General features: G+C 40.0%; 1 protein-coding gene across 2 annotated transcripts in view; it reads right to left on the reverse strand.

Annotated features, from left to right (window-relative positions):
* dlgap4a (discs, large (Drosophila) homolog-associated protein 4a) overlaps nt 1-17,446 on the reverse strand; it is a 250,759-nt gene that overhangs the window by 44,210 nt on the left and 189,103 nt on the right. Inside the window, exons 1-5 of one of the 2 annotated variants that reach the window (XM_067445554.1) lie at nt 11,568-11,945; nt 8,173-8,537; nt 4,367-5,212; nt 2,897-3,135; nt 906-1,062 (exon numbers count right to left, since the gene is read on the reverse strand). In XM_067445554.1, the coding sequence (XP_067301655.1) occupies nt 906-1,062; nt 2,897-3,135; nt 4,367-5,212; nt 8,173-8,466 (1,536 nt within the window). In that variant the 5' untranslated portion in view covers nt 8,467-8,537; nt 11,568-11,945. Of the gene's footprint in view, nt 1-905; nt 1,063-2,896; nt 3,136-4,366; nt 5,213-8,172; nt 8,538-11,567; nt 11,946-17,446 lie in introns of those variants that run through there. The other variant, XM_067445553.1, reaches the window with a different exon arrangement.

Here is a 17,446-nt window from a genome sequence, read left to right on the forward strand (position 1 = left end):
ATGGTGTTAACTTATAGGTGTTGCTAGAGTGTTCTAAGACTTGCTATGTAGTTATTAGGGTGTTAAAATGTCGTTGTTAGGATGTTTTGGGGGTTGCTATGTGGTTACTATGATGTTATATCTAAGGATTGCTATGGTGGCTGATAGGGTGCTCTAGGGGTCAATGGGGTGTTAACTTATAGGGGTTGCTAAGTTTTGCTATATGGTTGCTACGTTGTTCTAAGAGTTGCTAAGTAGTTATTAGGTTGTTCAGGAGGTTGCTAGGGTGTTGATATGTGGTTGTTAGGATGTTTCAGGGGATGTTTCTACATGGTTACTATGATGTTCTATGGATTGCTTTGTTGGTCGATAGGGTGCTCTAGGGGTCGATGGGGTGTTAACATATAAGGCTTGCTAGGGTGTTGCTATGTTGTTCTAAGGTTGCTATACAAGTACTAGGGTGTTCGGGGGTTGCTATGGTGTCAAAATGTGGTTGTTAGGATGTTTTGGGGGTTGCTATGTGGTTACTATAATGTTATAGGGATTATGGTGGTTGATAGGGTCGATGGGGTGTTAACTTATAGGGGTTGTTAGGGTGTCGCAATATGGTTGGTAAGTTTTCTAATGGTTGCTATGTAAGTACTAGAGGGTTGCCATGGTGGTGCTTTATGGTTGCTAAGGGGTTGCTATGGTGTTCTGGGGGTGGTTGCTAGGATGTTGCAGGTCTCTAGGTATGGGCTGGGTACCTCTTTCAATCTAAGTCTGTAAAATGTTTTCACCACATGAAAATGGCTTCTGATCACTTTCTGTTTCCTTTGCTATGATGTGCAGCAGTTAATTGTGCATTAAACAAAGTATTACAGTGTATTAGCAATAATAACTGGGATGCTTTAATAATTTGAAATGAATGAAATGAAGTCTGTGACCTGTCTCATGGTGGACCCCCGTCCCAGCGTGGCACAGCGCTGGCCGAATCCCCCATCAGTGTCCCAGTGCTGCAGACCCGCGTCACCTGCTGCCATCAAACAGTCCAGGTTATCCAGGCTGCGATTGGTGGAGACCTCACATAGAGACGGCATACAGCTGAAAGGAAACACAACAGATCACAATGCTTTCTCCCTTCTTTCACTCCGGCAATAACATTCGACTTTATTTTTAGCAGCGCCATAGACGAGGTGAGCAAGAGCCAGGTGCAGGACATTAGGAACAGGTCCGATCAAGTTGACCAAGCTAAAAAATAAAGAGATTTTTGGTGAGGATTCAGCCAGGATTCTAGTGAAGGTGGACGGCGTGCATTGGGGTGTTTTGTGGGGAATTTTATGACGTGTTTTTAACATATAGAGTGAGAATGTGTCACGTGACCAGGTGGAGGCGGGGCTTAAACACTAACCTGTGCAGGTGCGGCACTGAGGCGGCGCTCTGCAGAGGAGACCAAACCACACCAAACTGCTTCCGCATGAACGGACAGGGAGTCTGTCTGCTAGTGAGCGTATAGGAAGGGTGGGCTGTTAAATGGATGTCTGCTGTTTGTTTCTGGTTCATCAACACTGACTCGACTGTTTATTGCGTGACAAATGCTAATATTTAATAAACAGAAACATCACATTTTGCTGAGCAATTGACAACCCCCCCACCCAATTATCTTTTCACAATTCATAAAATCTGGTTTTACATGCTGTTCTTGGACCAAAGAGGATGTTGACATGGCAAAATAATGGGCAATTATTCACTCATTCTGTTGCTTAAAGGGATAGTTCTCCCAAAAATGAAAATTAGCCAATGATTTACTCTCCCTCAAGTCATCCTAGGTCTATATGACATTTTTTTTTTTAGATTAATAAAATCAGAATAATTAAAAAAAAAAAAAAAAAAGTTCTGGCTCTTCCAAGCTTCAAAATGGCAGTGACTTGTCATTTTTGAAGTCCATAAAAGTGCATCTATCCATCATATAACTGCTCCACATAGCTCCGGGGATTAATACAGGCCTTCTGAAGCGAAGTGGTGCACTTTATTGACTAAAATAACTATAAAATAATATTTTAGACATTTATTTTATTCACAATGTATTTTTTATTTACTATATATATTCACATTGAAAAGTATTCACAATAAAAGTCACTTTATAATATATATATATATATATATATATATATATATATATATATATATATATATATATATATATTAAAACATTTTTTTTTTAACTAGAATATTAATAAATATATTTTTTCATTTCAACGTTTTAATAATTATATGGATGTTCAATATTCTAGTAGTTTTAGTTTATTTTAATTGTTGCTTTGTCTTGTTTTATATCTATGTGTAAGTTTGCTGACGCCCTTGTTGAGAACCACTCCATTATGGTCACATTTAAAACTGAATGCTAGCATAAAGTGTCATATGTTATGTATACTTAGTTTATTAGCATGTAGTGTATACAATATTACTTAGTAAAAATAGTTTGCATTATGCATGCAGTAAGCAATATGCAACCTGCATGTGTAATCCAATGAGCAGCATTTCTAAAGGAAGTTTTTGCGACAGCATCCCCCAAAAAAATCTTTATTACTTCAAGAAGAACCACATGAGAAGCTGGAGACTTTTAATCTCACCTATCATAGGAGAAACGATTGAGATATTAAAGAGATGTCCTTGTAGCTGTTCTTGGCTATGGAGGGAGTGTGTTTAATGAGTAGAAACAGTCATAATCAACCCGTCAACATGCTGCCATCTGCTGGTCACAGCCAATATGTTCCTGATAGCTTCATTGTTGAGATGCTCAATTTAGGATATATCATTATGAGTCACTAAATGATGGGCATCAAAATAATCCAGCACTTATCACAGTCATCATGAATGCATGTGGATCTGTGTGTGTGTGTGTGTGTGTTTATCTGGAGATAACTGTTTCACTCACTTGCGCGGTGGTAAAGGCGGCTGCTGCTCGCTGAGAGATTGCTGGGTGGCCTTCAGGTAACTCTGGCGTCGGGCGGCGGTCTTGGGCGAGGGTTTGGGTGAAGGGGGTCCGTCTGAGTCGTCGCTGTCCTCCACGTCCCCCATGGCTTTAACGTAACTGCCGCTGCGCATCCGCCTGCACGGGATCTCGCCTGCGGCCCCTGCCTTACCCAGCGTCCCGCTCCACTCACCTGTAGGCACCTGCCAAAAGATACAATACATTACCCACAATGCATCTGGAGCAAAGGATCTTAACTAAGAATTCGTTGCATTCATGATGATTTTTAACATACCACTAAATGTCAAAAACATAAATGCCATTTAAAATGACAACAAAATGTTAGTGTTCAAGTTTATTTACACACACACACACACACACACACAATTTATATATATATATATATATATATATATATATATATATATATATATATATATATATATATATATATATATATATATATCATTTTAGTTCAAATAATAATACATATTTGTAACAAATATTTCAATTTATTATTAACAAGTATAGAAATGTTTGTATTTATTACTATTGCACTTATTTGTGTATTTATTATCATACAAATATTTGTAAATATTTTAAATTTTGCTCAAATATTTAACAATATATTTTTACAAAAAGGTATTACCGGTATGTAGTAGTATGAGTTTTTTCATGTTTTTTTTCAACATGACACTTGAAATGCCATCTATATGTTTTGTGTGAAATATTGAAATTGTTGAAATTTACATTTTAAATTTATGCATTTAGCAGACTGTTATTATTTGATTAATATATTTTAAACAAATATTTATTCAAATAAATTAATTTTATATAATTAATAATAAAAAATAATTAACTTAAAAATAATAAGAAAGAAAAAGAAAAAAATAAGAAATAATAAAAAGCGGATATAAAGTGCTTTGGCATTATAATCAATGTTATAATTCAAACACACCCTATTATGAAATCTTGTATGCGTTATCGTAGTTATATTTGCCCTCAGATATCAGATATCTCTTTATTTCTCTACCCTTCTCGCACTTTAAAGGGTTAGTTCACCCGAAAATGTGTTCATCCTCTGAATACAAACGAAGTTCTTTTTTATGAATCTGGGAGATTTCTGTCCCTCGATTTAAAGTTTGTTCACCCAAAACACTTCAAAAAAGACTAAAATAAATCCATACGAATCGAGCAGTTTAATCCAAGTGTTCTGAAGAGACACAATCGCTTTATATGATGAACAGATGGAATTTCTGCTTTTATTCACATATAAGCATTGACGAGTGAATGTACATAGAGGACTCAGATATGGTCAACAGAAGCTCAACCGTACTTGCTTGACAATGAAAGTCTTATGGGTTTGAAATGAGTAAACAATCATTTTGGGGTGAACTATTCCAGAACTGTCTTTCTTTCATTTCTGTGTGTCACCTGTAGGAAGTTGCAGGTCATCTCCTGTCCGTGGCAGGACTTTGACTTGAGCAGGGTCTGGTTGATGGTGGCCGAGCCCTTCTGAAGCACCTGTCTGGCCTGACTGAGGGTCAGCGTTGACCAGGATCCTCTCTTGACCAGCACACTGTCCCCCGTTTGGGAGGCGGATGCGGTCAGGCTGACCTGCGGCTTGAGGTCGCCGCTGCTCTTGGAGGACTTGAGCGAGTGCGCCGCGATGGTGTTGTAGCCCTGCGGATGCGGTCTGGGCGCTTGACTGTCCGACACGGCTCTGCCCAGCGTCATCATGCTCAGAGGGTTTCGGTACGCCACTGCCAGCGGGCCGGCGGCGGGCTGAGTCGGCGGATCGTCCTCCAAGCCGTCGTCCGAGCTCCAGAACCCTGAGAGATTGGGCCGTGGACGCCGCTTGGTGCCTTCTGTCTTGGCTCGGTCTTTGCTTTTGCTTCGCCGGGTGGCTTTGTTCGCGTCGCCGGCGGTAATGCTCCCCTTCACCGCCGAGACCTCCAAAGACTGCGACTTGGCGAAGAGCTTCTGGACGGACTGGACCAGATTTCGAATGCGGCTGGGACTCTCGCTGCGCTGCTTGGAGCCGCGGCTGCGCCGGTGGAACTGCAGCGTGCTGAACCCGTCGCGCTGCAGCGGTAGGTGGCGCTCCAGCTGGTCCAGAAGGTTGGCCGGGAGCCGGTTCATCTTGGCAGCCGCCGCGGACGAGATGGTGGCCGTGCCGCTGGAGATCATGGCGGGGGCGCCCAGGCCCAGGCCCAAACCCATGGACATGGAGGACGTGAGGGTGCCAGCACGACTGCCTCCCTGAGCAGGCACACAACCCTACGGAGACAAACCGCGGCGTCACTAAACGGCATGAAAACGATGCAGATATACTAGAGCAGGAGTGCAAACCGCAGCCCTGCAGAGTTTAGCGTCAATTCTAATTCAACACACCTGATCAAGTCCTTCAGGCATCTTTGAAACCTAAAGGTTGGAGGGTTGGAACTAAACTCCTCCGGGAACTGACTTGAGCTTTGCACCCTTGTGCTAGACATTTACTAAAACTAGCATGGGTTAATATGTATTAACTGAATTAAATATATCATGAAAGGGCGATTATGAAATCCGCTTCAATATACCTCTCTTTATCTTCCTATATTATTATAATGATTCTTTCCAGTTATGATTTTGCTTTATGTTTCTTGTTTTCTAAAGTGTGTATTTTGTCTCTGAGGCCTACAGATGTGTGATTTGTCACGAAACACTTGATCAACATGGTCGAGGCTTTGGATTTTTAAGGCATCACACACCCCAAACATGTCAGGAGTGCAGAAACTGTGTTTCCTAACTTAGCCTGGCTTCCAGATATGAAATATGGATTTGTCTTTCATTTAATTTATTATATTTTATTCCTTTTATATTTCCTTTTACTGAAACACTAAAGAGTTGGATATGAATATTGCCTGTACTATTGTCTGTACCTCTCACTGAGAGAAAGCACATGTTATCAGTATGTTTTAGGTTAGAACTTGGAGAGACTGTGTATCTGTGTATGTGCGCAATATTCTATGTTACAGATCAGTGTTGAGAATGGTGTACAATTGGCCCCCTAAGATGGGTGGATTTGTTGTTCTGGCCAAGCTGGCGCCTGCTCCAGATCTGGAAGGTCACTACAGGCCTAATTCCAGGGTAAAAGCGTCAACATGTGACACGTCTATGGAGACGAGCATCAGACTAACTGACATGTGTGGAAATTTACCATGACTGTGTATTGTCTCTGAGCCAGTCAGAACCATCCACATTGCAGTAATGACGTGGATAAGACCTTGAAAACAGTATAACTGTTGGATAGGGCGAGGCAACGAGACGGTGAGAGAGGGAGCGCGGCCTACGAACTCCTTGTGAGACTTGAAGCTGGCTTCTGCTTTTGAAACTGCAAACTAGTCTTAAGTAACTTTTTCTTTAATTTATTACAATCCTGACTCTTTGCCTTCATTTCTTCACGACTGGACCTGGGTCATAAGCTGTTAACCCCTAACAATCACATGCACAAATTTACTACAATTATTGTAAATTTAAAATGAGAGATACTCCAGTCTATTTTTCCCAAAAAAGTCAATTAAAGGCGATATCATCCTAGTGGCTGTATTATCAGTCACACGTATCCATAATTTTTTGTATTTTGGCATGAAACTAGTTTTCTTGCCTGCTATAAAAAAGACAACTAAATTTGCATTTAAATTGCAATGCATAACCAATAATAACCATAATCAAATCACGAACAAAATGAATGATTAATGCATGAATTAAAATGATTCAATCTTACAATTTATTATGTGTGTGGCATGCATTTAAAAAATGCATGAAATTGTATCCGGAAAATATATTACTTACAATATATAATAAATATTAAATTTGATATATGCAATATATAAGTGTTGCATGCATTTAAAAATGCATGGAATTGTATCAAGAAAATATTTTACTTATAATACATTATAAATATTAAATTTGATATATTGGGATCGGTAAGGGTTTCTTTTTAGGAATTAACGTTGCATCAATCTGATCAAAAGTGACAGTAGAGACATTTATTATGTTACAAAAGATTATATTTAAAATAAATGCTGTTTTTAAAGCTATACCGTGTGATATTTTCCCCCATCTAGCGGTGTAAAGGTATATGACAATCCAGTGAATAACAGTTTGTGTTCCTCTCAATTCTGATTTCGTTTCAACTCCTACGGTGGCCGATTTAGTCCAAGATTAACATGGCAATCCCCCTCTTCACATTCGACACGGTGCCATCGAGTGTTAAAACGCGAAAGGCGAAGCTTGAATTTACGGGTATGTCCCTCTTTGGCTAATGTACTTTCAAGATGGAGGGGCAACATGGCGACCGGCATTCGAACCCCTCACCCGTATGTATTTTAAATGGCATATTATAAAATTACGAGAATACTTTATTACTTGAAAGAAGTAAATATACATTAATGAGCACATATATTTTTGAAAGAACTAAGTGATTTTAGCTAAGAATAAACTAAAAAAGTTACACAGTGTAGCTTTAACTTTCTATTCATCAAATAATCTTGAACATGTATCACAGTTTTCACAAACTTTTTCAACATTGATAATGATCATAAATGTTTCTCGAGCAGCAAATTATCATATCAGAATGATTTCTGAAGGATCATGTGACACTGAAGACTGGAGGAATGATGCTGAAAATAAAGCTTTGACCACAGGAATAAATGACATTTTACTATAAATATAGACATAGAAAACGGTTCTTATAAATTGTAATAATAATTCACAATATTGCAATATTTTAAAAAAAAACTTCCCGAAACTTCTATATCCGTATTTTCCATATTAAAGTTTTTGTATAATATACAAAACCACATATATAATGTTTGTTAGGGATCAGATGAACATGAAGCCAGGCTTATTATCCCATGCTTCCGATTAATCACTGACTAGTCTTTTTTTTTTTTTTTAAATATGTAGTTTAGTTTTGCATACGTCTAATCGCTGAGGCTGCAAATGACATCCAGTGTGAATGGCCCTTAATGAAGAATCGTTTTGAAGAATGTTTTGCTCAACATTCAACACTCCTGCTAGTAAGGCAAGGCAAGGCAAGTTTATTTGTAGAGCACATTTCATACCCAATGGCAATTCAAAGTGCTTTACATAGAAATTAATTAAAACAGTGGTAACAAATGCATGAGAAAAAAAGAATACCATATGGACGAATAAAAAATTAAAAACAAGCATAGTTAAAACATAGTTAAAAGTACCTGCGTGTAGTCGCTCTGCTCCGGCTGGTTGCTGTAGTGCAGCCGTGGGAAGGTGCTGCTGTTGGTTAGCTGGTTGTTTAGAGGCAGCAGGCAGTCCGACTGCAGGGTCGTCGGGGTGGAAACTGGAAAATGATGGAGGTGAGGATCCAGAGTGCCATAATGGTTGACGGTGGGGCTCAGGAAGAAGGCAGCGCTGGGGTCCGGGGCCAAGGGACACAAGGGCTCCTGGGGGCCCGCGGTGGGGTCACAGGTGTCTGACAGATGTCGGCTACGGTTGGCCCCTAAGCTTTTCATGGTTGCTGTGCAGGGTCCGTCCTATAACATGCCTCCAGATGAAGAGAGACTGCGGCCCTGGAGGGCGACCCCTAGAGGACAGAGAGGGCAAACATTTACATTTAATCATTTAGCAGACGCTTTTATCCAAAGCGACTTAAAAAGCAAACACAAACACACGTGTGAAAACGCATCCAAAGCAAACGCATCCAAAGCAAACACAAACGCACGTGTGAATCAGTCTCAGCCCAATGTAACAGACTGGGCCATATGACCAATCAGAGCAGAGTAGACCAATCACAACAGACTGGGTTATCTGACCAATCAGAGCAGAGTAGACCAATTACAACAGACTGGGCAATCTGACCATCAGAACAGAGTAGACAATCACAACAGACTGGGTCATCTGACCAATCAGAGCAGAGCAGAGTAGATCAATCACAACAGACTGGGCACTTTAAACGTGCAGTATGCAACTTTTGGCCACTAGGGGTCACTCATTCAAAATAATAACAACAGACGTACTTTGATGACGTCGGGAAAGTGCGTGGGCTCATGGGAGTTGTTGTCATTATTGCCACTGTCAACCAGCGAATCTGGCATCTCCAGCAGAAAACATGTTCACTGACAAGGTAATTGTTATATTACATCTCTATTATTGTTAAGTTTAGTTACGGCTTTTCACTTTATATAATCTCAATCTAATGAAATAGCAGCGAGCTACCGTTACTTAACAAACTTATCAGTAACGTTAGCTAATGTGTGAGACAGAATGTTGTGCGGGCGGTCGCTATGTCAACATACCTATAAGTTGGTAGGCTATGTTGACATATTAACCGTGCTTCATAATTTGAGTTACTCAAATTATAGATATGTTGACATGGCATCCGCGATTGTCGAACATTCTGTATATCAACTGTTCAATAAGGAAATACATTTCAATTTAGTTTATCATTACCAACATAAAACATAGTAAATGAGAGAACCAGGACCAGCAATACGCTGTTCATTGGAACACGCGCTGTGTCGCTCCCCACGTTCATTCTAATAAACATTTATTTTGGAACTCAGAGATATATGAATAAGTAGATCATTATTAAATCGATATTATATGTAGCTAGTATTAACATATGATAAAAGTGACGGTCACCTTATATTAATTGACCAAGATAGTGGCATATTACCTTATGAAGCTAACGTTACTTTCTCCAGCTACATATAAAACCAATAATAGCTAGTCCATCTGCGTTTTACACATGACATCATCGTGTCACCAAATATACGGATAGAAATATACTTTTGAATCAGTTTTAAAAAGTCTCAGTTTCAGTCTCCAAAAACACAGAATCCGCCTGTTTGAAAAGCCGATGCAATACAAAATGTATACGTATTCAGCTAAACGCATCTCAATGTGGTCAAGATCGCTATGCAATATGCAAACATACAGCATGTTATGATTATATGATTATTATGTTAGCTGAATGGTTACTTAAATTACCTGTTTATTAAAACGAAAGCGAGATCAGCATCTCTCTGCAGTCCGAGCTTGTCACGAAGATTTCGCCATCTTTCAAAGGCTTAAGGTTTACACGTCTCTTGCTTCTTCTACTGTCCCAAAATCTTCTCGGGTCATTTTTTTTCACCCGTACGTTTGCGCTTTGAGCTGGCAAAACGTACAGGCAAAGAGTAGTCATGATCCATTATCATACAGACGTTTTTATACGGGTGTTCCCCTTATACTGTCAGTGTTCCTCTTTAAGTTTGGCCGTTCCGCCGAGTTCCGCAGGAAGCAAGACGCAAACGTGGATATGACGTGAAAGACGGGCGACATAACGGAAATAAAGACACGGTCCGTGTCTTCGAATTAAAATATTAATTTCTCTGGATTTAGAAGTTAATTGGAACTGTCGGGATAATGTAAACACACAACTTTAAAAAATATATAACATAGATATAGTGATCTTTTCTATTTTTAATGCTGAAACATTACATATTGTGCCTTTAAATTGTAATATTTCATAATATTACTGTTTTTACAGTATTGTATAATCAAATAAAAGTGGCCTTGGTAAACAGAAAATACTTTTTTAGAAACACTAATAAATCTTACCGATCCCAAACTTTGAAAGGCAGTGTGTGCACAGTCATGACAGCAGTGATTCATCAGATGATGATCAAATAATGGGGATGAGCATTACAACTGGGCACATATCCAGCTGTGCAGTCAAGCACACTTTTTAAACACTTAAGCATTTGGCAGAGAGCATTTTTTTTTTTTTTTTTTTATAAAATAAAGCGCAGCACTATGAAACTAAAAACAGCAGGCAGTGCAGTAATATGGAGGCATGTCAAAAGTCTGTCTAAGCGAGACTTAAAGGGATAGTTCACCCAAAAATTACCCTCAGGGCATCCAAGATGGTTATCCAAGATTTTTGAATCCAACCATTGCTCGTATAATGCATGTCAGTGGGGTGTATTTCTATGAGAGTAAAAAACACAGTCATACGAATCTTAAACTTGGGTAAAAATTGTGTAAGAAACTGAACAGTATTTATACATTTTTTTTTACCTCAAATACAGCACTATACTAAAAGCTGCAACTGCGCCATTACTTCCGGCTAGAGAGGTCAAGATGCGGCGTATCTCAATGGGATACAAGTGGCGGAAGTGATCTCTTGCGTGTATCTCTACGCCATATTGTGCAATTTGACCTCACTTACAGGCAGGTAAGGGAAAAAAATATATAAATACTGCTCAGTCTCACACAAACCGACCGTTTTGTGTCTTAAGACATCAATGTTTAACTCCATGGGGTGTTTTTCTATACTGACTCTCATAGAAAAACATTTGATTGACATAGTTAATGGAGTTAAAAATCTTTATTTGTGTTCTACTGAAGAAACAAACACACACCTACATCTTGGATGCCCTGGGGGTAAGAAGATAAACAACAAATCTTCATTTTTGGGTGAACTATCTCTTTAAGAAGCTCAAAGCTCTGAGAGAGTGCACATCTTCAATATTTCAAAACAGAACACACAGTGAATGGCACATAATGCACAACACATTTGTCAAGGTTTTATGCATGCAAATTCTTTCAAATCAAAGAATATCATGCTCACATTCAGTAAATTTAGCGGCACAGTATTCCTCGTCATGCGCTCGTGGAACCATAGCGTCCTCGTTGTCTGCGAGTTACTCTCTCCCCATCGACATTCATCTCGAGCTCAATATGCGAGTCACACTCGTCGGGAGCCGAGTCGCACGAGACATAGACTCGGAGACCCATTCACAAAACCGCCAGCTTCCATCGGCATGCTAAACATAGCTGTTTTCATCTGTCATTACTGCACGCCGCAGTCGGTCTCAATGGGGCCGGCGCGATGAGTCACGGCGCTGTCAAAGAGCCTGAAAAACTCGTTAGCATTCAGCCCGCAGCTGCACAGTCTCCTCCCGAACGGGCCCGCGCTCGGCCCGCGACATCAGCGCCGCACCTGAGCGGATCAGCCGGGCCTGGAGCTGCAGGCGCCGCGCTTTACAAACGCCTCGCACGTGCGCAAGCTAGGGGGACATATTACTCGACAGTCATTTTTGCACAATTTGAAAGCCAGACTGAAAACAAAAAAAGATATCATATGGGGAGACGTGTTTTGTGTGTAGCCTATAGTGTGAAATTGGATTGACTGGCTTGGATTGGATTGACAAGCTTTGATAATGCATTTCAATATCATCTTAAGACATAGGCCTATTATTGACAGATAGATGACTGTATGTTTTTTATGAGATCCTGGTATGCTGTTGTAAAAATATAATTGGAGCAATTAAAATGTCATATATTAGTAGCCTACTTTTTGGCCATAAATATGTATCATATTTCATATTTTTGCTCAGGTTGTCTAAGAGCTAAAACCGGAGTAGATGCTTAGAAGAGACCTATCCGATTAGGATTAGGTTTATTTTGGTGTTTTGCTTGCATTCACAAGATGCATAAGAGAGTGTGTTAGTGCCCGCCCACTTTTTCTGATTCTGAAGTATTTTTTCTATTCATTTCTCCCATGGGATTAAAAAAATATGCTTCTTTTCATCCTCTAATGTATGAGCTCCATATTCTCACTACACCATGAGCCATGAACACCTGATGTATCCAAATATGATACTTGACACACACGCACACACACTCGGCCAAACTGCTGAAATCACATGACATTGGCGATCCGAATCATGAATCAATACACTGATTCACGACCGTTAGAATCTTTATTTGAGGTTTGAAAACAAATGTGGAAGAGAAGACAATGCTTAATAAAGTCATAGTTTTTGCTATTTTCGGATCACAATGTATTTTATTTTCGATGCTTCAAGAGATTCTAATAAACTAACTGATGTCACATATGGATGATGTTTTTATTCCCTTTCTGGATATCTTAAACTGTGTTCTGAAGATGACGGAGGTCTTACGGGTGTGGAACAACATTAGGGCGAGTCATTAATGAAATTAATTCCATTTTGGGTGAGCTAACCCTTTAAACAAATCAAGTAATCTTGACTAAATATTACTAGTTTAGTCCAGAAACTCAAAAATATAAGTTAGTATAACTTATTAACCTACAAAATACCTGAACTTAAGATTTCAAGTTGAATGAACTCAAAATCATAATTAATTAAAAAAGCTCACTCTGGTCTTGCTTTGATGTGATTGACCATGCAAGGAGTTCTGTCTGGCAACAAGAACTAACTCACTGATTGGAGGACATCTACAAAAGGCAGTCCTTTTCGCCTCGTCTGTTGCTTGTTGCTGATTCAAATTAAGATGGAGACTTTTTCATTGTGTGCTAAGTAAAAATTTGCAAGTTACTAAACCTAACAATAATATGTGACCTAACTTATATAACTAACCAGACTAGTTGCTGATGATAACATCATCATGTATTGGCATGTATCTCATGCAGTCTAATGCCCTGGTTGTCGAAGCAGTTATGAAATATTAATAAAAAAAAGCCATGAGATCCTTTACTCTTGTGGTAATTGAACAATTTATTTATTTATTTTTTATGTGCACAAAATGTTTAAATCTACGGCATTAGTTAGACATACACAGACATCAAGAATCTGTGTATGAATCAAATTTTTTTTGAAAAATCTGATAAACATATCAACTCTGAATATAAAACAAGCTACAAAAACTTCAGAACAAAACAGAAAAAGTAAAAGCAAATAGTAAGAATAAAAAAAAAAAATTGTCACTATTCAGATGCATCATTTATTCATGCCACAATATATGTTGAAGTTTTGATTGGTTGTACCCAGCGTGGTGTACTGAACGTTTTGTGAGACTCCATTTCTCAATTGAATTGAGGGAACGAGTTTACTCAGATCAATTGAGTTCAATCAACTAATTAGGGTTTTCAGTGTGGAAAAAGTGGGTGCACTGTTGCCCTCTAATGCATCTTGTGAATGAAACCAAAACACCAAAATAAACCTAATCACCTTTGGAATGTGTTTCTAAACACATTCAGTCCAGTTTTACCTCTTTGAAAAGCTTTACAACACTGAATGCCTAAAGCTGAATTTAAAGCAAGGACACGTGCCAGCAGGACGTCCTTCCTTCCTCAGATCACACTGAGATGGCAGCCTCTGTGATCACTAGCCCAGCGCTGCGCTGCTCTCTATCTGAACACACACCTGACTGGAAATTGCCCCGGTGACGATTCCCCGAACAACTACAGTACTGAGAGAGACTGTCAAAACAGCACTACTATTAGGAATATTTCTACAGCATATAGTATGCCGTGTGCACAGGAACACATGGCACCAGGATGCACTATGGGAAGAAAGCAAGCCGGAGGAGGCAGTGTGATGCTATGGGCAAGGTTATGCAGGGAAACTTTGGACTACTTTAAACTTTTAAACTACGCATTGTTGCAGACCACAACCTTTAATGCAAACGGTTTCCCTGGTGGCTCTGGCTCTTTCAGCAAAAAAATGCTCCTGCCACAAAGCAAAAATGGTTCAGGAAAGGTTTGAGGAGCACAACGAGTTTGAGGTGTTGACTTAGCCTCCAAATTCCCCAGATATCAATCCAATCGAGCATCAGTGGGATGTGCTGAACAAACAAGTCAGATCCATAATGGCCCCACCTCGCAACTTACAGGACATAAAGGATCTGCTGCTAATGTCTTGGTGTCCATGCCTCAACGGGCCAGGGTTGTTTTGGCAGAAAAAGGGGGAACAACACAATATTAGGAAGGTGGTCATAATGTTATGCCTAATCGGCTCTTTGAAGAGCACCAGCAGTGGTAAGCTAATTACCCATACAAACCAGCCAAAACATGACCTCCAACACACCCGGAGTCCATTCATGTAACCCCTCCCCCTCCATCCCAATACGCCACAACCACTTCACCTCTGGCCTGCCCCCTCCACAGCGCAAGATGGATGAAGCTGAAGAATCCCTGCATGTGCGGAAGCTCATTAAAATGTTGTGCCGCTGACCGTGGCAGGAAGCAAATGATGTGGGAAACTAAGACGGACCATCTGCGGCCGGCCATTTAAAGCAGTTATCCCCTCTGGGGATGATTAAAGCCTTACATGGACGTGTCAGGTTTAGAAAGTCATTAACGGCCCTTTGATGGATCTATGGGCTGCGTTTAACAAATTAAATAGGAACCAGGAAAATGATAGACGTAAGATAATGACTGATCCAGGGTGGCTAAGACTCCTCGGCTTATTCTAATGAGGAAGAGCGGAGTCTGCAGAGCGAACAGTTTCCAGATCAGTGCTTATTACTGCCATAAGCGGATGATGAGAGTTTCAAAAGGCTGGGATATGAAAGAGCAATGAACGATGAACTGAGATAATTTCCTTCCGTGATACCGACCCAAGGATTATGGGTCCTGATAGACACCCAGTGCTTATCGACATAAAAAAGCTATACTTCTCTTTTGCCTTCATATTTCTGGCATAATCGTCATTATGTGTTGGTGAAGTTACTGACTATAGGGGGACTATTGTTGTTTGATCAAATTAAAAATATTTAATTTATAATTGAATAATAAATGATAATTATATATATACAGGTCCTTCTAAAAAAATAGCATATTGTGATAAAGTTAATTATTTTCCATAATGTAATGATAAAAAATAAACTTTCATATATCTTAGATTCATTGCACTCCAACTGAAATATTTCAGGTCTTTTATTGTTTTAATACTGATGATTTTGGCATACAGCCAAATTAGCATATCATGAAAAGGTTCTCTAAACGAGCTATTACCCTAATCATCTGAATCAACTAATTAACTCTTAACACCTGCAAAAGATTCCTGAGGCTTTTAAAATCTCCCAGCCTGGTTCATTACTCAAAACCGCAATCATGGGTAAGACTGCCGACCTGACTGCTGTCCAGAAGGCCATCATTGACACCCTCAAGCGAGAGGGGAAGACACAGAAAGAAATTTCTGAACGAATAGGCTGTTCCCAGAGTGCTGTATCAAGGCACCTCAGTGGGAAGTCTGTGGGAAGGAAAAAGTGCGGCAAAAAAACGCTGCACAACAAGAAGAGGTGACCGGACCCTGGGGAAGATTGTGTAGAAGGACCGATTCCAGACCTTGGGGGACCTGCGGAAGCAGTGGACTGAGTCTGGAGTAGAAACATCCAGAGCCACCGTGCACAGGCGTGTGCACGAAATGGGCTACAGGTGCCGCAGTCCCCAGGTCAAGCCACTTTGGGCTACAGAAAAGCAGCACTGGACTGTTGCTCAGTGGTCCAAAGTACTTTTTTCGGATGAAAGAAAATTTTGCATGTCATTCGGAAATCAAGGTGCCAGAGTCTTGAGGAAGACTGAAGAGAAGGAAATGCCAAAATGCCTGAAGTCCAGTGTCAAGTACCCACAGTCAGTGATGGTCTGGGGTGCCATGACAGCTGCTGGTGTTGGTCCACTGTGTTTTATCAAGGGCAGGGTCAATGCAGCTCGCTATCAGGAGATTTTGGAGCACTTCATGCTTCCATCTGCTGAAAAGCTTTATGGAGATGAAGATTTCGTTTTTCAGCACGACCTGGCACCTGCTCACAGTGCCAAAACCACTGGTAAAGGGTTTACTGACCATGGTATTACTTGTGCTCAATTGGCCTGCCAACTCTCCTGACCTGAACCCCATAGAGAATCTGTGGGATATTGTGAAGAGAGACGCAAGACTCAACAACACTCTGGATGAGCTTAAGGCCGCTATCGAAGCATCCTGGGCCTCCATAACACCTCAGCAGTGCCACAGGCTGATTGCCTCCATGCCACGCCGCATTGAAGCAGTCATTTCTGCAAAAGGATTCCCGACCAAGTATTGAGTGCATAACTGAACATAATTATTTGAAGATTGACTTTTTTTGTATTAAAAACACTTTTCTTTTATTGGTCGGATGAAATACGCAAATTTTTTGAGATAGGAATTTTGGGTTTTCATGAGCTGTATGCCAAAATCATCAGTATTAAAACAATAAAAGACCTGAAATATTTCAGTTGGTGTCCAATGAATCTAAAATATATGAAAGTTTACTTTTTATCATTACATTATGGAAAATAATGAACTTTATCACAATATGCAAATTTTTTGAGAAGGACCTGTATGTGGTTTAACGTCGTTGTGTTGTGGCTTGTTTCCATTGTGTTGTGGTTTAATTTCGTTGTGTTGTGGCGATTTCGTTGTGGTTTAACGTCGTTGTGGTGTGGCTTGTTTCTGTAGTGGTGATTCCGTTGTGTTGTGGTGATTTTGTTGTGGTTTAACGTTGTTGTGTTGTGGCTTGTTTCCATTGTGTTGTGGTTTAATTCCGTTGTGCTGTAGCTTGTTTCCGTTGTGTTGTGGCGATTTCATTGTGGTTTAAATTTGTTTTGTTGTGGCTTGTTTCTGTTGTGTTGTGGTTTGTTTCCGTTGTGTTGTGGCAATTTTTTTGTGTTGTGGTTTAATTCCGTTGTGTTGTGGCTTGTTTCCGTTGTGTTGTGGCGATTTC

This window comes from Pseudorasbora parva, chromosome 6 (assembly GCF_024679245.1).
Source record: "Pseudorasbora parva isolate DD20220531a chromosome 6, ASM2467924v1, whole genome shotgun sequence".
Classification (NCBI taxonomy): Eukaryota; Metazoa; Chordata; class Actinopteri; order Cypriniformes; family Gobionidae; genus Pseudorasbora; species Pseudorasbora parva.